Source organism: Citrus clementina, unplaced genomic scaffold (assembly GCF_000493195.1).
Source record: "Citrus clementina cultivar Clemenules unplaced genomic scaffold, Citrus_clementina_v1.0 scaffold_7, whole genome shotgun sequence".
In the NCBI taxonomy this organism is placed as follows: domain Eukaryota; kingdom Viridiplantae; phylum Streptophyta; class Magnoliopsida; order Sapindales; family Rutaceae; genus Citrus; species Citrus x clementina.
The window spans coordinates 15,467,662-15,488,226 of NW_006262075.1; the positions used below are offsets into that span (position 1 = coordinate 15,467,662).

At 33.3% G+C, this 20,565-nt stretch overlaps 2 protein-coding genes across 4 annotated transcripts; both read left to right on the forward strand.

Annotated features, from left to right (window-relative positions):
* Positions 1 to 5,724: 5,724 nt before the first annotated feature.
* LOC18037466 (vacuolar cation/proton exchanger 3) lies at positions 5,725 to 13,553 on the forward strand. 3 transcript variants are annotated; one of them, XM_006427656.2, is made up of 12 exons: positions 5,725 to 6,053; positions 8,803 to 9,069; positions 9,352 to 9,419; positions 9,524 to 9,552; positions 9,723 to 9,919; positions 9,999 to 10,211; positions 11,055 to 11,186; positions 12,207 to 12,323; positions 12,395 to 12,448; positions 12,658 to 12,774; positions 12,917 to 13,010; positions 13,138 to 13,553. In XM_006427656.2, exons 2-12 carry the CDS (start codon positions 8,803 to 8,805, stop codon positions 13,143 to 13,145), a joined length of 1,296 nt encoding a protein of 431 aa, XP_006427719.1. In that variant the 5' UTR covers positions 5,725 to 6,053; the 3' UTR covers positions 13,146 to 13,553. The 3 variants fall into 3 exon arrangements, with proteins under 3 accessions (XP_006427719.1, XP_006427716.1, XP_024035764.1); XM_006427653.2 differs by having other exon boundaries at positions 5,725 to 5,959; XM_024179996.1 differs by lacking the exon at positions 5,725 to 6,053 and adding an exon at positions 6,427 to 6,467.
* A 2,655-nt stretch (positions 13,554 to 16,208) lies between these two features.
* Positions 16,209 to 17,977, forward strand: LOC18037467 (mitogen-activated protein kinase kinase 5). Its single transcript, XM_006427657.2, has one exon. The coding sequence runs from the start codon at positions 16,485 to 16,487 to the stop codon at positions 17,625 to 17,627; it is 1,143 nt and encodes a 380-aa protein (XP_006427720.1). The 5' UTR covers positions 16,209 to 16,484; the 3' UTR covers positions 17,628 to 17,977.
* The last annotated feature ends 2,588 nt before the right edge of the window (positions 17,978 to 20,565 follow it).

Below are 20,565 nucleotides of genomic sequence, written 5' to 3' on the forward strand. Positions count from 1 at the left end.
CAAATTACCATTCTGACGTCATCATACTTAAACGGCAACTAACGGTTTGGTGGTCAGCTGATACATTTTGTCAACTTAAGGTAGACGATTGATACACCCTCAAAGTGTTGTAGTATTTTTGATAATGAAGTAAACTAAGGGTATACAAATGATAATTTTCCTTGATTTTATTCTCTATCTATTTTTTATTTTTTATTTATTTGATATTTTTGTTTAAAAGATCTTGGGCGGAATTTGAAATTCACTAACAAATTGTCATTTGAAATTTTTTGTCTTGAGGATACTTTGACTGCGCTGGAATTGAAACAACTTAAATTGACTTCAAAGTTTGGCATTACTATTATTATTTTTAACCATTAAAGTATTTTTCATATATATATTAACAATGATATGCATATTAAATTGAGGGAAAATACAGTCCTCGTAACATCGATGGGATATCAACCGTTGATCTTTCATGAGAATCATGATTAAAAACAGCGACACATTGGTTAAATAAAAAACAAACTCCAGCGCTCTAGCGCATTCTCGTAAAACCACCACTCTCACTCACACGCCCCTCAAAACAGCCGTAACAAACTTTCAGTTATTAAGGGCATTCCGGTCAATTAACAACATCGTTTTCCCGCCATTTTGATCTTCCACACTATCCGTCGGGCCTTCTTTTACAAATACTGTCTCTGCTACTCTTCACACCCAGAGCTCCATTAACAGAATCCAAAACCACCGCCAAGAACAAAAGAAAATGCTCATGGCAATCTTCGAACTAGCGATGACGCGAAGAGTAAGCTTCCTCGTGTTCCTTCTATGCATCGTGATCTCTTTCAATAACCGAAACGCCGATTCCAAGAAAGTCTTAAACTTCATCACAATGAGTACCACCTACGTCGGATCATAAGAAACAGAATACGAGGTGGTACTCATTGTGATCCTTCTCCACTTCGGCCCGGTTCTTAGATATTTCTTCTTTGTTTTGTTGAATTTTGTAGTTCTTTTTAACATAATTTATTATCTCTTTGCTAATTGGATTCTGTTTCTATTAATTACTTAATCTCATCCACTGTTATGCATCTCCAAACAAGCTTGTTTATTCTGCTGTCTTTCTGTGCTAAGGTTATTTGATTTTGTCACAATTTGATCTGATTTTAACAATTGTTTTATTATTCGGGTTCTTTTTATTTCAATCTGAAACTCCCCTCCCAATGAATCTCTCAAGGGCTTCGATGTACAAAATCAAGGAGGAGCGCAAAGAAATATCCCCTGGTCTGGTTTCCTGTGCGAAGGTTCTTGCTTTGGCCGCCAGAGAAGGTGTTGTTCTGGTAAATTCCTCTCTCATGTAACTACGACCACTGAATTTTTTCAAATCAGGCTTTGTCTATTATCTTTATATAATACGTAAAGATAATCATTATTCCTTGAATTTAGGCTGGAGGTCAATTCTATCCACTGGATACTGGAAGAAGGGACAGTAGGCTTGCTTTTGCAGATATAACAAAATTCGAGTCTCTCTGAAATTCTTGCAACTTCTGCATCATGTAACTTCTGCATCATGTGGGTTGATTCAAGAGAATTTGTGACTCTGATAGGTATATATTTCATAATTTATTACTCTCTTTTATATAGGTCTTTCATGAAAAAATAAATTTCTAATTTGGGTTTGTATTGCATTTACTGCTGCATTTTTTTGGCAATTTCTGCATTAGAAATGATTGAATGATAGTTTATTTCTGACCTCTTTGGCTCATAATTTGATAAGATTTCTGCAAAACTGAGCCTAATACTATACTTCAGCCTAGTAGAGGTGTCTTATTTTCCTTCTCATTTGAGTCACAACCCAAGCTTGCCTTCCAGTAAGCATTTCGAGAACCACTCAGCCTAGAGCCCAGATAACAGAAGGGGCCTCTTGCATATAATGAACAAAAGTTTTGTTGCCAAGTAGAGAGGAGTTCCTCTCGTTGAAGGATCAAAATTTTGCCTCTTGATCTTACTTCCAGTATTATGACTTTTCTGCTTAAAATGTATCAGTTGATTCTTGATTGGCGATTTTATCTTTGTGAGGTTCACATCACTCTACCAATCAGTTTGTGCTTGTGATACCCTGATCCGAGTATTGGATTTCATAAATATTCATGTAAATTTGTTCAGGGATTTCTTAGATTTCCAACCTTGTTATGGATCAATTTTATGATAATAACTAGTTTTGCCATGTGATTGTGGTTATTGCCAGCCTCCTTGCTGTTGAAATGTCTACTGTGAGTAATATAATGTTTTTCTCCTTTATTTGTTGTTTCAGGTGGAAGTGGCATTGCAGTACTCCACTGCAAATTCTTTAACTGTCGCCAAAATCTACAGACATCAAAATGCGGAAACATTTCATCAACAATAAAAACACCCTCTGGCTCAGCTTCCTATGTTGAATTTCCATCGTCATCAGCTGACTTAGATGGTTCAGATTTTACTTCGTCAGCTCCCCCAATGTTTTTCACTCTAATTGCCAATATCTGTGGAGCTGTAAACTACTTTATTCCATCTATTGGAGTTATATGGTGTACAAGTGGTGTGTCTTCAAATGGAGGAACTGAGAGTGGTTTGAATCCTGGTTCTAATGGAATCACAGGAAAGAAAAGAGACAGATCTCCGAACTACAGGATTTGGGAGAGGTTTCAGCCTCCTCAAAAAGAATATAGGTTGGAGCATCCGAGGATGTTCTTGAACGATCAGGCAGATAAGGGAAGACTATTTGACATCAGCATAAACGCTGTTCTACGTTGATGTGCTTCTCTTTTTCCAGATGATCCACCCATTAACAGTTTCTTTTACTATCCTTTAGAGGTAAGTTGTATTCTACCCTTTTTTGATGTGATTTCAATGTTTTTGTTAGTTTCTTTTGCATGTAATCAAGTTGTTTACGGTGTGGATATGGGATACACCAACCTATGAACTGGTCAAGAAACAGGGATTTCAATTCAAACGTGAGAATGGTTTCTTTTGCTATTGTCATAATACTAAACGTGACATAAAAACCGTTTTATTTACTCATTTTCTTTGTTCTTTCAGTGTGGCGCCTGTGCTTGTCACATTTCAATTCAACTAGAAGAAAGAGGAGAAGAGGCGGTCACAACCGCAGCCGCTGATCAGTGGGTCAGAATTGTTAGCTTCCGCTCGTGGAACCTTCGGGACTTCAAATACCTCATGGCGGGAGGGATATGGCGAGTTAGGAAAAATGATCTCACAGAGCACACCTTTATACTCACAGAACAGCACAGGATGTTTGTGCCGGTCCACATGTTGGATGAAGTGAACTCTTTTTTCTATCGCTATCAACGCCGTGACTTTGCTACCCTTGAATTAATTTTCGAGGTGTACGCTCTCCGGGCAATTATAAGAGAGAGGGTCGAGCAAACTGGAGGTCTGGCGGCACCTGCGGCCTAAGTACTCTTTAGTCTCTAAGGACTGGATTGTTGTGTTTTCTACAGAAAATTGTGCATATGTAGGTCTTCTAATGCCTCTACTCATGCCGTTTTGTTCATTGACGAGTGATTGTGGACTGAAATATTGTAGGAGTGAACTGTGGGTTTTACATTAACTGTTTTCATTTTCAATTGCTAAAACAAATCAGCTCACGATTAATCAAAATTATATGATGAAAATCATAAGTAATCATCTTACGATTAACAAAATCTTCTCTTGTTAAAAAAAAAAACATAAATGCTCGAATCTCATGAAAATAGTTCCCAAGTTATTTGTATTTTTCAATGACATTAGATGAGATATTTACATTCAATAGTCAATTATAATTAGAAATGTTATTATTTTACCACTTAATATTTTCTGACATATCATTTTATCAACAAAGATTTCTAACAATAGTTTTTTCTTACTTAATATTTCAGTTTTTATCATTTTACCACCAAATTGTTAACTTCATCAATAAATTACTTATGTCATAGGATTATTTTAGGAATTTCAGTATATTCAATATTTTAAGAATTTCGCAAGTTATAATATTTATCATTTTATCAATTAATTATTTTAGATACATCAAATAATAAATTGATAAAGTATTATTTCTTTGTATATAATTAATTTTTTTTTATTTTTTTCAATTTAGAGGGTTAAATTATGCTTAGACAGCTTGGAGGTAAAATATAATTTTATTATAATTTTTGTTAACTTTAGCTGTTTGATGATGAAATAATAAAAATTAAAACACTACATGGAAAAAAAAAGTAATTGTCAAAATATTTTTGTAATAAAATGATATATCAAGAAATATGAGGTAGTAAAAATGATAATATGCCTTATGAGTTGTAATTAACCATCCAAATTAACGAACAAACTAGCGGTGTGGGTACTGGCTAACAACTTTTTCAAAATTCTGTGGCCACGCACAGCACTTGCACTAAGAGACATTATTTATTAGGAAAAAGACATTCAACCCCCCAACGTTTAAGAAAATAGATAAAAAATTTCTCAACATTTTAGAAAGGACTTATGATCCCATTTCCGTTAATAAATACCGTTTGTTTTAACAATAAATTTATTTTTAATTTTTAATTACTATTATACCCTTATAATAAATAAATTAATATATTAATTTGAGATATATCACAATTAACAACTGTCATCTAGCTAGTGTGGGTTGGAATCGTTCTTTTAAGTTTTGACCAAATCAATAAAGTATGGTTTTAAAAAAAAAAAACTCTGGATTCCTTAATCATATGTACAATAAATATTAACTAATTCACTAGCACTCATCTCAAACCAAAATAAACTAATAAAAAAATCATTAATTTTCAGCACCAAAACGAAGTACCAGGACAAACAAGAAACAACCCAGCCACCTACATACCCAAAACCCCAAAAATCCAAAACTTATACACCAAGAAGCCCAAAAAAAAGTTGTATAATTCTGGTTCAATGTTTGAACATAGATTCTTTTCATGATAATGAAATCATTTATATTTATTTTTATAATAAAAAATTACAAAAAGATAAAAAAGAAAATTAGCAACTGCAGTACGATGAACATGGATACTAACCAAAACTTCTTCCAAAGAACAGGTTGAACTTTATCTCTCACTATAAGTGTTGTCGTCAAGTCAATCTAGCGTAATGGTTTTGATTCCTCAAAGAAAAAGGGTTTAATCAAATTTCGTTTTATTAATAATAATCACATATGAAATGTTTGATCATTAGAAATGTATAATTTATAGCCAATAATTTGGGCAAAAATGTAATTGTATCTCAATTTTTAGTTTTAAAAAAATTATTAATTGTGACATGTCTCAAATCAATATATTAATTTATATTTATTATAAGGGTATAATAGTAATTAAAAATAAAAAATAAATTTACTGTTAAAACAAACGGTGTTTGTTAACAGAAATGAAGTTATAAGTCCTTTTTTAAACGTTGAGGAGTTTTTTATCCATTTTACTAAACGTTGGGGGTTGAATATCTTTTTCCCTATTTATTATATAAATTCCCATATTTAAGATCTCTCACCACGGATTTTCTCCAATAAAAAAATATAAACAAATCAACTCACGTTAATCAAAATCACAGGATGATATTAAACTTTAAACATTTGATCTAATGTATCATCTAATCTTTACAGAAAAGCAAATTACATATTATTTTATTTTATTAATTCCTGGAGGAAAAATGCACGAGTGCAAGAAGCACTTATTAGTTAAGAGATTTAGGGAGGGAAAAGAAAAAAGGAAATTGAGTTTGATGGAGAAGGCGCTGCTACTTGAAAGAATCTTCTTCTAAATCGCTCAGGAACATTCGCAGAAACTTCTTGTATGAAGCAAAACAAATTTAGTGGGACCCACGTCGCTCGTTCACTCCGCGTCATATGCTGAAACTGGAGTTGGCGGGCCCCCCAGAGATCAGCTGATAGTGATACTACATTTTACTACTAATCTTCAGATCATATATCATCCCGTCACCGGTAACTCATCCTTCTTCTCCCTCTGTTGTCGGTGGCTTGAATCCTCACTTGTTGCTTTTGTGGATTGAATTATATTCATCATTTGCCTATCTGGGTTTGTATTCTTTAGCTCATTCTTTGTGATATAGTTTTGCTTTGGTGCTTATAGCTGATTTTGCTGAAGGAAAACTGATATGAGATGTTATTTTAGCTCATTTTTTGGCAATATATTTTTGCTTTGATAATTCTTGAAAGTTCTTTTTTCCTTCCCCCCCCCCCCCCTTTTATGGCATTGCCCTTGTGTTCGATTCGTCAGTTGCCCATCTGGGTTAGTATTCTTCAGCTCATTTTTTGTAATATATATTTGCTTTGGTGGTTATAGCTGATTTTGTTTAAGGAAAAGTGATATGAGATGTTATTTTAGCTTTTTTTTTTCGGCAATATATTTTTGATTTGATAATTCTTGAATTTTTTTTTTCTAATTTTAGTGGCAGTGCCCACGTGTTCTATTCATCATTTGCCCATCTGGGTTTGTATTCTTCAGCTCATTTTTGTGATATATTTTTGCTTTGGTGGTTATAGCTGATTTTGCTGAAGGAAAACTGATATGAGATGTTATTTAAGTTCATTGTTTGGCCATATATTTTTGCTTATAGCTGATTTTGCTGAAGGAAAACTGATATGAGATGTTATTTTAGGTCATTGTTTGGCCATATATTTTTGCTTTTGTAATTCTTGAAAGTTCCGTGTCTTTTTTTTTTGATATTATCATTTTACCACTAAAGTTATTCTGGCATATTATATTAGTACCACGGTTTGGCGAACATAGTATTTTAGCATCAAACGTTTGCACTGTTATCAATTTACCACCATTCCGTTAAAAAAGTTAAAAATTTGCTGATGTTTTGCTGATATCATAAGGGCATCAAAGATATTTCCTATTGAAGCCAAAAAACTCTATTGCAAGTGTAAAATAAACAATAAAACAAAGTAAAAAAAAAATCAAGGGAAATAATTAGAGAATTAAGATATTGATAACCCTAAAATTGGCCCCTCTCTCTCATTAATTTTTTCCTTTAATTAAATTGTTATTGTTTTTAGTTGTGATTAATACTTGAATTTCATAGATTATAATATTAATTTTGAAGCAGAATTTATTATTATTATTTTTGTTATTTGTCATAATTTTGCATATTCTTCATTATTTTTATTAATTAGAAATTTCAATTGTTTTCTAAATCTTATTAATTGTTATTGTTATTATAAATTGTTATTATTTTTAGTTGTGATTAATACTTGAATTTCATAGGTTATAATATTAATTTTGAAACATAAATTTTTATTAATTGTTCTTTGCCGTTTATCGTAATTCTACATATTATTCATTATTTTTTATTAATTACAATTTTTAGTTGTTTTCTAAATCTTATTTTTGTTCATTATTTCTTTCTTTTCAAAAGGTAAAATTATCTTTTATTCTCTTGGTGGTAAAATCGACTTTTAACTCATTTTCTGTTAAACATTAACGTTTTTCTAATGGAATGGTGGTAAATTGATAACAGTGCAAACGTTTGGTGCTAAAATGCTATGTTCTCCAAACCGTGGAACTGACATGATATGTCAGAATAACTTTAGTGGTAAAATGATAATATCCCTTTTTTTTATGGCATTGCCCTTGTGTTCATTTTCTTTTTTAAATATGGGAAAGTTAAAACCAAAAAATAAAGCACTGCAGGTTCGAAATGGACCGGAATGGAAATGGGTTAAAATGAGATTCGGGATAAAAATTAGAATAAGTTGTTTACTTAAACTGTAGGAATTGAAATCGAATTGGAATGAGTTAGATTGCCATTAATATGTTTACTTTGTCTTGAAATTGGAATTGGAATGAATTAGATTGTAAGTTTGTAACAAATGAATAAAAAGTACTTAATGAACTTTATCATAATTATTATTTTGTATTTTAATTATTGTGATTATTTATTCAAAAATTATTATTATTAATAATTATTGTTAATAATATATTAATATATTAATTAATCGGAAATTTTTTTATCATTAATAATAATGATAAAAAATTCAAAATATATTAATAATTAGAATAATTATATTGATTAATTATAATAATATATTAATTAATATAATATACTAATTGATTAATTATAATAATATATTAATTAATTATAATATTTTTTAACTGAGGACAAAATGGGTATTTTTTATTTTGTGGGGAGGCAAAATGGTCAATCTTGGAAATGGGAGATTGATCCTAAGAATCAACCTCCCATTCCCCATTTTCAAATTCGGGTGGACCCCACAATTCCGATTCCAATTTCTACCTCCATTTTGCTTAGTAAACGCCGTCAATAATTCTGATTCCCCAATCCGGGAAGTAAACGCACCATAAATATTAGATTTGGATCGGTTGTTGGATTTTGCTTTATAAACTCTCTAGCAGTTTAACTTTCAGTTATTTCTTGATGGTAGAAATATTTTTTGACTAAAAAAGTTGGAGGGAATAAAGGAAACCGAGTGGCTACTTAATGTCTACTGCCTTTCATATATGCTTCGTAATGCTTATTTTTGTTGATATGATGAACTGGAATTGCTTTAATGTAATGATATGCATGGGGGCTGTTCTGATTTTATATATAGCGGAGTATACATTTGCTTGTGTTGATCATGCTCGTGCATGTTCAGCCAATTTCAGCATTTGTATAAACTGGTGCTGGCATTATAATCTTGTGAATGTAGGATGCTTGGTGAAATGCGAATAACTGTATGTCAGTATGTCAATATCTTCCATATTGATTTCTCTTGCCATTGGAGCTATACTTTGACTGGTGAAACATTTATGCATGCAGATGGGGCCTATAGAGCAGAAGATTGACCTTGACTCTGACGAGGAAATCCCTTTCAGCTCAACACCAGTTATGAGGAAAGTGCATGCTTTTGATTCTGAGACAACTCATGCCTATCCACATGCAGATATGGCCAACTCAAGGGTTTTTAAGCAAATACGAATGGGACCTCTAAGTAGTATCCACACTGTTATATTTAAATCAAAGATCAATGTGTTGTTACCTTTCGGTCCATTAGTGATATTGCTGCATTATGTTACTGAAAAGCATGTAAGCACAGCACAACTTTTGATTATATCTGTTAATGGATTTTCTTAAATTGAAAATTTCATGAGTGAGATGCAGAAATAAGTAGAAGAAATAATAAATAATAACATATTTTTATTTATCTTTTCTGAAGAGTTTTGTTGATTTTCTGATATTATTGATGGCTATTAGATGAGCTTTTAAAAATTCTATGGACATTTGAACATCAAATATCTTCAAATCCCATGCCTCACTAGTTAACTATGATTTCATTTTTGTAATTGTTTGATAGTTACTATATTTTAGGAATGGGTCTTTTTCTTCAGCTTATTGGGCATTACACCTTTGGCAGAGCGTTTGGGTTTTGCGACTGAGTAAGCATTGGCTTGTCTATCAAATCTGTCATCATTATATTTTATTTCTCTACTCTTTGGCTCTGAATAATCCTAATACTGATTTTCTTACAATTGTGGTGCAGACAGCTTGCCTTTTACACTGGGCCAACAGGTAATAATTATAATCTTTACTATTTTGGTTAAGTGGTGTATGAAGGCAGAAGGAATTGCATATGCTAGGTGCTCGAGCATATTCCATAGTAGGACGATTTTGAACCTCCTCATATTACCTAGTTGCTTTTATCTTGATTTTCTGGACAACATCTTTTTTGGCATCTGCAGTTGGGGGACTTCTGAATGCCACATTTGGCAATGCAACAGAAATGATAATATCGATATATGCGTTGAATAACGGGATGATAAGGGTCGTTCAGCAATCACTGTTGGGATCCATCTTGTCGAATATGCTGTTAGTGCTTGGATGCTCCTTCTTCATTGGGGGAATCATTCACCATAAGAAGGTTCAGGTCTTCAATAAGGTAAGAAGTGACCTCATCTTCACTTCTTTCAACCTGATGTAGTATAATTTTCATTGTAATGGAACTACCTTCTCAATAGGCATCTGCTGTGGTGAACTCTGGATTGCTTTTGATGGCTGTAATGGGGATAATGTTTCCAGCTGTGCTTCATTTCACACGCACTGAAGTCCATTTTGGCAAGTCAGAGCTTGCACTTTCAAGATTTAGCAGCTGCGTGATGCTAATTGCATATGCTAGCTACCTTTTCTTTCAACTAAAAAGTCAAGTTAATCTATATAATCCTTTTGACGAGGTTAGTTCTTTTCCTCCTTGAGCATTTCGTGGATCAAGCATGATTGTTGAATTGAGCATCCATTTGATAGCCTTTTGGCTTTTTCATTTCCCATTTGTCCCCTTGGATCATGATTGTAAGCTAGTTTTTAAGTTTAAATGCTTTTCTTCAAGATTCTGATTTCACCGAGAAGGCGTGATGTCATGTTGCTGAAAAGAGGAGTACAAACTATTTAATATGTTGTTTGATCTCCTCCTTGAAATAAAATCTCTTTATTGTACTATGCAGTGTTGTTTCTCATCAGAATTTATGGAGGGTATCATATACTGTCATGGCTGCTGTGCTGTTAAGAAACCAGCAATAGTTCATAATCTTTGTTAGCTCTAAGTACTACTGTTTAGCCCTTACTTGTGAGCTTAAGCTTTTGGCTCAAGTTTTAACGTCATGTGACATTAAAGCCAATTTGATGAAGAGATCTTGCATTCAAATCCATGACTATATCAATTGAATTATAGTAAGTTGCTGTTGTGTTTGTTTGTTTAGCTGTGTTTGATCCACACGTCTTTCTTCGTTAGGAGCATGTAAGAGCATGAATATCGATTCTTGGGCCCTTACGTAAAAGCTTAAACTTTTGAATCGAATGGTTAATCAGCTATTATGAATTTATCTCCCATTGCCTATGACAAGAATAGTGTCCTTGGATTTTATCATCGCATTTTGTTGTAATTCATCATTTATATTAACTGTCCTGTTATTGCTATTGATTTTTTACACTTGGATCTGTTTTTGATGTCTTGTCACTTTATTATAACATTTTAGGCCTAAGATATATCTTAAATTAGCAATCCTTTGCAATGGTTGCAGGAGAGAGGTGATGGTGGAGATTCTGATGAAGAAGAGGCTCCTGAACTTACACAATGGGAAGCAATTGCCTGGCTTGCTATTTTGACTATTTGGGTCTCTCTATTGTCTGGATATCTTGTAGATGCTATCCAGGTAATGTCTACTGTAATATCTGTTTGCAGTATGCGTTATGCAAATTTTTACCTCAATTAATGTTTCCTTTAGTACAGAAAATTCAGGTGAAAGTTCATCCATGTTACATTCTGAACCTTACTGTATTTGGGCATTAGGTTAGGACTGAGGGTTTTTATTTCATGTGTTATGTTATTCTTCTCCTGTGGCTTCACTCTTCCTATTTGATCCCCTCTTTTATCCTGAAATCTTCTCAATTTCATGGCTTCATAAATCACACTTCTCAAAAAAACTTCACTTCCTCGACAGCAAATTTGGTGTGGCATCTTAATTTGTTAGTCCAAAGAATTCCTTCCTTCAGCAAGAAATTTACAAAGAATGAGAACTATCTTTCTGGTGGATTCACTATAATTAGGAGGTTGCAATGGTTTCATGGCGAAAAACCTTTTGTAATTAATTCTGTTTGGGATTTCTGTGCGGATCTGAGTTGTTTTTGTTCCAAAAGTTCCTGCTGTGTTTTCATCCTGGCATTCCTTTACAACTGGTTCACTTAGGAGGTTTTTGCATTGCTGGTTGAAGTTTCTTTTGAACAATCAATCCAACCAACCATTTTCCCTAATTATTTACAGGGTTTCATATCTACAAGTGTAGGATTGAGATATAGGAATAGATATAATTTCTTGAGGTGGATACGGACTTTAGGAAAGAAAGTAAAAGTGCAATCTTTATTTGCACCCTGTTTGTGAGCTGAAGAGAGTAGTTCAATTGAATTCTAGAAGACTAATGCCGGACAAGCAGCATTTTCATTCAAATTCTGTACAAGCTAGCCATTTAAGTCAATTCCAGGGAAACGTTGATAGACTAGTTCTTTGTCCCTTCAGGGGTGCTCTTTAGATTTTATCTAATCATTTAAGTGAGACATATGCCTCCTTCTTTTTCTTCTTCTTAGTCCCTCTTTGCTTTTCTTCAGATGTTTTATGGGTACGTCTCTAAGAGGTCTTAAAAGTCACATGTATAATTGTGGTCTTGGTTTCCTTTCAGGGAGCATCCGACTCTTGGAACATGCCGGTCTCCTTTATCAGTGTCATTCTTCTTCCAATTGTGGGAAATGCTACTGAGCATGGAAGTGCAATCATGTTTGCCATGAAGGATAAGCTTGTGAGTGCATTTTACATGGCTTAATTTGCTAATTGTTTATGAATGATTGATTGGACTCAATTTTCCTCTAGGACATCACAATTGGAGTTGCAATTGGATCATCTACACAGATATCAATGTTTGTGGTAAGATCTTACGACAGTTATTGAGTTTCAGCGAGATCATAGCAGCATTATCAACCTTCAATAGCAATTTCCTGATAGAGAAATGACCTTAAGTTGTGATTAACTAAACTTTGTGGAACCTGTTTATAGACAAGTACTTAAAATCGCTGCAGGTGATTGCTTTTCCTTTAATTGTATAGTCTAATGATTTAAGTGCTTTATAATTGTAGATTCCCTTCTGTGTAGTCGTTGGATGGTTCATGGGACAGCCGATGGACTTGAATTTTCAACTCTTTGAGACTGCTTCGCTCTTTATCGCTGTGCTAGTGGTGGCATTTATGTTGCAGGTTTCTCGCTCTGTCTAGTTTTAATCCCCAACTCCAATCAATAATCTTCTTGTTACTTGCAATTTTATTATTGTTTAATTGCTACATCGCACAAATTTTTTAATTACGAATGACTTCTCTGTCACTGCCTTACTTGTTGCAGGAAGGGACGTCAAACTATTTCAAAGGATTAATGCTTATTCTAGGCTATCTCATCGTTGCAGCAAGCTTTTACGTCCATGTCGATCTTTCAAATGGTGAGTTGTTGAAAAAAAAAAAGAACATTACACACTGAATCAAAGATGCAATATAATTTGCCAATTAAAATAAAATACGAGATTCAACTTGTTAATTGGTTGTCTACTTGTGTGACATTTGATACAGATGATTGATCAGGATCCACTGCCAGCTATTATCTGTCGATACCCTTCCACAAAGCAAAATATCGGCAGATGCGAATATGCAGAAAGGTCATGGCCGGCAGTGTTGCGGAAACTACTCACAAATTCTGAAATTTGCGCGAAGGAGTAATGCGTATACAACATCAGCATCAAAATTCACGAAGCTGGAAATTCTTAAACTTGTACACCTTTTCTATTTTCCCCACGTTCTTACTAATTTCTGAATCATCCGAGGCAAGTTGAGAGTCTTAGATTTAGAATGAGAATGATGTGGGGGGCTTTTTGGTAAATTCACAATGTAGTATATATGTCTAATAATCTCTTCCTCTTGTGAGACCTGGGTTCCTCCAGCTCTGGGGTTGCTGTGCAATTTGAGTATAGATTCCTGCAGCACTATAAGTTGAAGCCTTGAATGACAAAAATATATTTAAAAATATAATAATAAAATTTCTTTTTCTTACAAAATTAAAATATCTACGATCATGTTGTATTCCAAGTTGTTTTTTCATATATACATATATATATGCAACTGAATAATTTGAAAAGTTGTTAAAAAATCGTTGACAATCTTAGCAATTCGGTCAATTTCTTTTGTATGTTACGTGTATAAAGACTATGAGTAACATGTATCACTTTTATTACTTATGACAATGTACGCTTATATGTCTATTATTTATAATTAAACGATATGATTAATATTTTTACATGACATTAGTTTTTATAATTTTTTTTTTTAAGTGTCGTTAGCTTTACTCTATTTATGTACATCTCACATGATTTTACCAAAAAAAAAAAAAGAAAAAGAATTTAGTAATTCTATACAAAATCTGTAAATCCATAATCTAGACATCTTCAGTGTAAATAAACAAAAGTTAATAAATTCTAATAGGATATTCTAATCACATCCCAAATTTTTTGGATGAGTGATGCGTCTTATAACAATAAAATTTTCATCATAATACAATTAACGAAAAAAATTGAAAAAAAAATTATGAGATGGTTACATTAAATATAACTTATGCCAATTGTACATGATAAATGATACGATTCGAATAAATTGATGTAACATAATTATAATATTTTATAGTTGATGCACTGATCGCATAACTATTTTTTTATATTAATTTTATTGACTTTTTTGATTTCTTATTGGATCACTTTAAAAATAATAAAATTTTCTAAATTTATATAAAATCCAATTCCCACCTTTGCTGGTTTGCAAAGTGTTTGTTGCATCCTCTTTAATATCCCAAATTATCGGATATTTACATATATCTATTTATTTATTTATTCTAGTAATTAATTTAAATGATGTTAATCATCAGGATTAAAATTTATAACAAAATTTGAACATATTATAATGTTTAGATAAATAAAAAATCTAATTACAAATGTCAGCATTTTACAAAACATGGGATTTTTTAGCTAATTAATGATAACTAATTTATGTTTTTGTTGAGAATTTTAAAGGAAAAAAAAAGATAATTGAATTTTCTTTTTCTTTTTCTTTTTTAAAAAACGAAAGTCATAATATATTATTAAATGGAAATTCATTTAGTAGGTAAATTTTAGTAATTTTTCTGCGTTTTGATTTCAGTGAAGTCAATTAAAATAATAATAATAAATAAATTGAATTTTAAAGCAAACCCCTTAAAAAATATTAAAAAAAGGTACAATGCCCCAAGCACTGTCTTAAATTTCCACCAGATATGCTCAAACGGGACACAATCCCAGCACGCACTCAGCAATAATTACAATCATACGCGCCCCTGCCCCTATCTTCATTGGCACGTGCGTCACAGCAAACGTAGAGCGCGTGAAAATATTTTCTCTTTAAAATCTTGATTCCCTCTCTCTTTTGCAACTTCAGAAATCTCAATCAATCTAACGTTACATTATTACCAAAACATTTTTAAAAAATAATAATAATTCCTTCCTTTAAAAAAAAAAAAAAATCAAATCATGCAAAAAAATTGGTACCTAGTTTTTAAGAAAATCACATGAAGCCAAATAACTTTTCATTGTTTTGATGTAATCCCTAAGTATTTAACGTTATTCTCTACGTTGTTTAGGAAATTGTAAGACTCAAATTATGGACTTTTGTTAACATCAAATGTAGGATTTTATGGATAAGTTCTTAAAAGAATTTTAGGCTCCGTTTAGTATAGTTTTTCAAGTAAAATTTATTTAATTAGAATTTTTGACAGTAGAACTTTTACAAATAAAATTTCATCTAAAAAACTTTAGTTGTTTGATTGTCAATAAGATTTTTTTATTAAAAATTTATTAAATTATTTTAATAGATAAGTTTTTAAAGTTATATTATGAAAAGAATAAAATGAGATTGTTAAATAAGTAGAGTATATTGTAAATGAGTGATGATACAGTCACAAATTTTAGACAAACTTATCTTGTACAAACTGATATGGTATTAATTCATTGATTGAATGACAATATAAAATAATAGAAATAAATTATGTGGGGCAAGAGATGTTTAATTCAACTAATAAATTAATGCCACATTAGTTTGTATAAAATAAATTTGTATAAGAGTTTGTGGCTATATCATTACTCATTGTAAATATTTTAATATTTTAAAAAACTTTTTAACATTAAAAAAATTATAATAAAAACTTATAAGATTAAATAAACACTTATGGCTATTAGATAATGTATACTAAACAAGCACTTAATCACTTTATTAATGGATTCGCCAATTAAAAATAAAGAATGTCTTAACAAAATTTAATTTAAGAGTGACAAAACGAATTTACAAATCAAATCTCTAATAATCATAAACAAAATAAAGTAAAATTTAACATATTCAAATATAATTAGTGCAATAAATAAATATTGATTTTAATTAGTTTAATCTATTCAATAGAATAAATAAACCAATCGAATCTCATTCAGATTCGTTTAAATATAATATATATATATATATATATATTGCCTTGCCGGTTGGCACCCTTAGTATGGATGCAAATACAAATAATGCACAATGTGACTTAATATATGTTATTGTACCAAAAATAAAGGGAACCAAAAGTTATTTCCCCAGGCAAAAACTCTATTTTCTCGGCCCCTTTCTTGGCCTTTTTCTTCTCTTTCGAGAACTTTCTCTCTCCATTTTTCCTTCGAAACAAACAAAAGCCTTGGTATGGATTCTTAACAACAAAATCAAACCACCGAAAATCTCATTACATCTTCCAATCCAATGATCATTTCTTGCGTGAAAAAAATTCAACCTTTCTTTCATTAAAAAAAAAAATTTAAAACAAATTCACCTTCAACTCCGTTTTACACCGAGACTAGCCGGCGTAATCATCGATGAGACCTGTTCTACCGCCGCCGCCGAGCGGCTTATCCTCCTCGTCCTCTTCCTCGTCCTCCTCTCCGTCGTCATCATTGGCCAATCGCAGAGGTCAACGCCGGAGACCGGACCTCACGCTGCCAATCCCGCAGCGGGACCCATCCTTGGCCGTCCCCCTTCCGTTACCGCCGACGTCAAACTCGTCCTCTTCCTCCGGTCAGTCGACGAGCCACCAGAACCACCACCCTCACCAGCAGCAGCAAAACCAAACTCAGAACAACCACCAGAACCGGCACCAGCTCATCAACCCGGCTGAGCTCCAGAAAGGAAACCGAATCGGCAGCGGCAGCGGCGGCACGGTCTGGAGAGTCGTCCACCCGCCGACGTCGCGCGTGTTCGCGCTCAAGGTAATATACGGTAACCACGAGGACTCCGTCAGATCTCAGATCTGCCGTGAAATCGAGATCCTCCGCGACGTTAATCACCCTAACGTCGTTAAGTGTCACGACATGTACGACCGTAACGGCGAGATAGAGGTCCTGTTAGAGTACATGGACGGTGGATCCCTAGAAGGGGCCCACATAAGACAGGAGCACATATTATCTGATTTAGCTAGACAAGTATTAAGTGGATTAGCGTATTTACACAAACGAAAAATCGTACACCGTGATATTAAGCCCTCAAATTTGTTAATAAATTCTAGCAAAAATGTGAAAATTGCGGATTTTGGGGTTAGTAGGATCTTAGCACAGACGATGGATCCCTGCAATTCAGCCGTAGGGACCATAGCTTATATGAGTCCTGAGAGGATTAACACCGATTTGAATCATGGGAAATACGATGGATATGCAGGGGATATATGGAGCTTAGGGGTGAGTATATTGGAGTTTTATCTAGGGAGGTTTCCGTTTGCGGTGGGGAGGCAAGGGGATTGGGCGAGTTTGATGTTTGCAATATGTTTCGCCCAGCCACCGGAGGCACCTGAAATGGCATCGAGGGAGTTTAGGGATTTTATTTCGCGTTGTTTGCAGAAAGACCCGCATAGCAGGTGGCCGGCTGCGCAGTTGTTGCAGCATCCGTTTATATTGAGAGCAGGGCAGAATCAGGTGAATCAGAATCTCCGGCAAATTTTGCCGCCTCCTCGCCCTCTTAGTTCTTAGTTTTTTATGCTTCTTTTTTTGGAGAAAAATTTGGGATTTTGGTATTTTTGCTGAATATTCTTGTTTGATATGATGGGATTAATTATGGATTTGATTCTTAGGGGAGGAAGGGTAAAAGTTAGTTAATCCGGGTTATGGATTTATAATGGGGGAATTATGATGGATGATGATCAACTTTCAATCAATGAAATGAATCAATCTTGTCCTTCGATGATGTTTACTCGAAAAGGAAATTTTCTGTTTATTATGACTATGTCTCTGGCCTTAAGTTTTTATATTTATTTTCCTGTTTTAGTAATCTTGTATATGCTTATGTTACCATGAGCTGAGTAAAGATTGAAGATTGGTTTCGGAGTGATGCATTATTGGCTTGTTGCAGTGCAGAAAACTTTCCATTTTCAGTTTGATTTTTGTTTTGTGATATTAATGCTTGGATCGTGGCAGCAGTAACTCAGAACTTAAGCTCTGTTTTGATTGTACTGAGATATTTAATTAATGCGCTAAGCTTAATCTCATTATAACATGATAAATGGGGTTTTTATTTCAACTATTGAACCATTTATGGTTTGTTACTAAAATGGGTAAGATACGCTGGATTGTTCTTTTTTAAGTTGTGTATATTTGGAAGGATGTACTCATAACATGCTATAAACTGACCATATAATGTTATTATGGATCCATAACATCGAACATCAACTTGCTTTGTCGGAAAAAAATGTGACACCGATTAATCTTGAGCAATTTTACCTTCGCTCTTCTTGGGACCCAATTCATGCGTATGAGATTTTAATGGTGACTGAAATCATTCAGCGTAGGACACACAATGAGCTGGGTTTATGTTGTTGGATATCAGGTCATTAATATTGCACTTAAATTTCTGAGTTTTCAAGGGTGCTCGAATGGCATTTCTGCTGTCAGGAGCTGAGTTGTCATTATGAATGCTATTTCCTGGCAACATGTTTTCGAAAGTTATTTTTGGCTCCAAATTATCTAGCTTCCATGTTCTTAATATTGCTCTTGTGAGTTTACTTGCCTTTTATAAGCTGCTGCCGTTACAAGCTTATAAACTGCTATGATGAGTTGGTTATGTTATATTGCATTCTTTTTGATCTTGTGGAGATCGATATAATTGCCCAATCAAGATTGTCAAAGATTTAACCACTCAGAATCCCCAATGTGCGCATAATGGGCAAGTTATTTATTGACCTATAATTGTTAACTTTTTCATACAGGCATTGCCTGGGGCTGGGAGGGCCACTTTTGCCAGTTCACTTTTGTGCCTGTATGTTAGAAATTTTGTCCACATAATTATTGTGAAAGAGAAACTGGTGAAGCTTTTGCTTCAGCTTTTGTATCTTTTCATTCAAAAGAAATAAAAAGGAAAAGAAATGAAATGAAAACCAACCAACAAAGCAACTCAATAACAAAGAATTTGATCTTTGGTAATGGTGGAAAGAATGATTGTTTTTTTTTTTTTATGACAAAAAAAAACATTGTCTATTGTAATTTTGCAAAACAAAGATTAATGGGGGAAGGAGCACCTAGAAGAAATCTTACTGTTATTCTATCATCTTCTGGTCAAAGGCAGTTCATCGTATTAGGAATTTTCTCCATAAACTATAGTACTGCCTTTGATTTTTCCTCTGAGGAAGCTTCACTGAGGAAGCTTCAGAAGCTAGAGCCATGCAGAGGTATGAACTTTAGAAATGATGAGGAAGCTGCAGAAGCTATGGAACCAATGAGCCGTGAAGACTCGTGAACTTCAGAAAGAACGTGGAAATGATAAAAACATGAGCATAAAAGATGGGAATTATGCAAATGAAAGTACGTGGAAATGACAATATGGAAATTGTCAACATTTAGATAAATTTTAAGATTCAATGATATTAGTTAGGAACGATTCAATAGGCAGATGTTAAATTACTTCTCTTCTCGAAGTGGGAAGTACTCCAAATGCTTGAGTGAGAAATAATTTTTCTTTCAAGTATATACAAACAAATCTAACTCGTTCTGATTTCAAATACTTGAATTGTGACAAATCACCATCAAATAATAGGACGTTAGACTCCACCAGATCACAACAATAAACAACTGGTAATAAGAAAAAATCTCTCTTCTTTTATTTTTAGTGGAAAGTCAATGGGGACATGGGACCATAAAAAATGCAACATGTGGAGCGACATTAAGTAGTCAAGATATAAGAAGTTGCGTATGTTGATAGAAGAAAAATTGCACGTATTCAAAAAGTCAATCTCTTTGTAGTTTATATATCCTATTTATGGGCATACTCTTTTATAGGAAAAATTTTGTTTACGGATTAAAACATTGACAAATCAAAACGGTCCAAAAGAGGTTCCGCGTTAATGCGTTTTACTTTTATCATTTATGTTTGCATTGCTTAAACTGGACACATTGGGGCAGTTGTGTTTGTGCTCTATCGATCATATATGCTATGGTTAGTTTTTGTTGTCTTTTTATGTATGGGAGCGTATGAATATTATCATCTAAGTTAAATTGATCTGATTAAACATGCGTTTGAAGCAGCTCCATCTTTTATTTTAGAGAAATATTCTTTAAAATATGAGCTGCGCGGCTGCCCCAAACGCACTCTAATAATTATTGAACGAAAAATAATATGTAATTTAATTATAAAATACAAGCGCGACCAAAGATTTTAAAAGTATCAACACCGCCCACCTCAACATTGAATCCATATTTTATTTCAATACTTCCATCTCGATACTTTTGTGATAGGGGAAAAAAAAACTATATTAATGTGAATAATGTATAATTTCGAGTCCCATGTCTACATATTTTTTGGGTCAAATTTCTTTTGTGAAGAGGCTAGTGGCTGGGGGCCTAAGGCACCATCAAATTGCAAAGCTCGTGGGTTCAATTTGCACTATTATTTAAGACGTGGGCTTAGAAGGCTTATCGT

What these genes read in the sequence shown, in the direction of transcription:
- LOC18037466 (XM_006427656.2), top strand. Translation starts at nt 8,803, where the DNA reads ATGGGGCCTATAGAGCAGAAGATTGACCTTGACTCTGACGAGGAAATC. An exon ending in ATTATGTTACTGAAAAGCAT is followed by an intron (nt 9,070 to 9,351) that starts GTAAGCACAGCA and finishes ACTATATTTTAG; the next exon opens with GAATGGGTCTTTTTCTTCAG. An exon ending in AGGTTCAGGTCTTCAATAAG is followed by an intron (nt 9,920 to 9,998) that starts GTAAGAAGTGAC and finishes CCTTCTCAATAG; the next exon opens with GCATCTGCTGTGGTGAACTC.
- LOC18037467 (XM_006427657.2), top strand. Translation starts at nt 16,485, where the DNA reads ATGAGACCTGTTCTACCGCCGCCGCCGAGCGGCTTATCCTCCTCGTCC.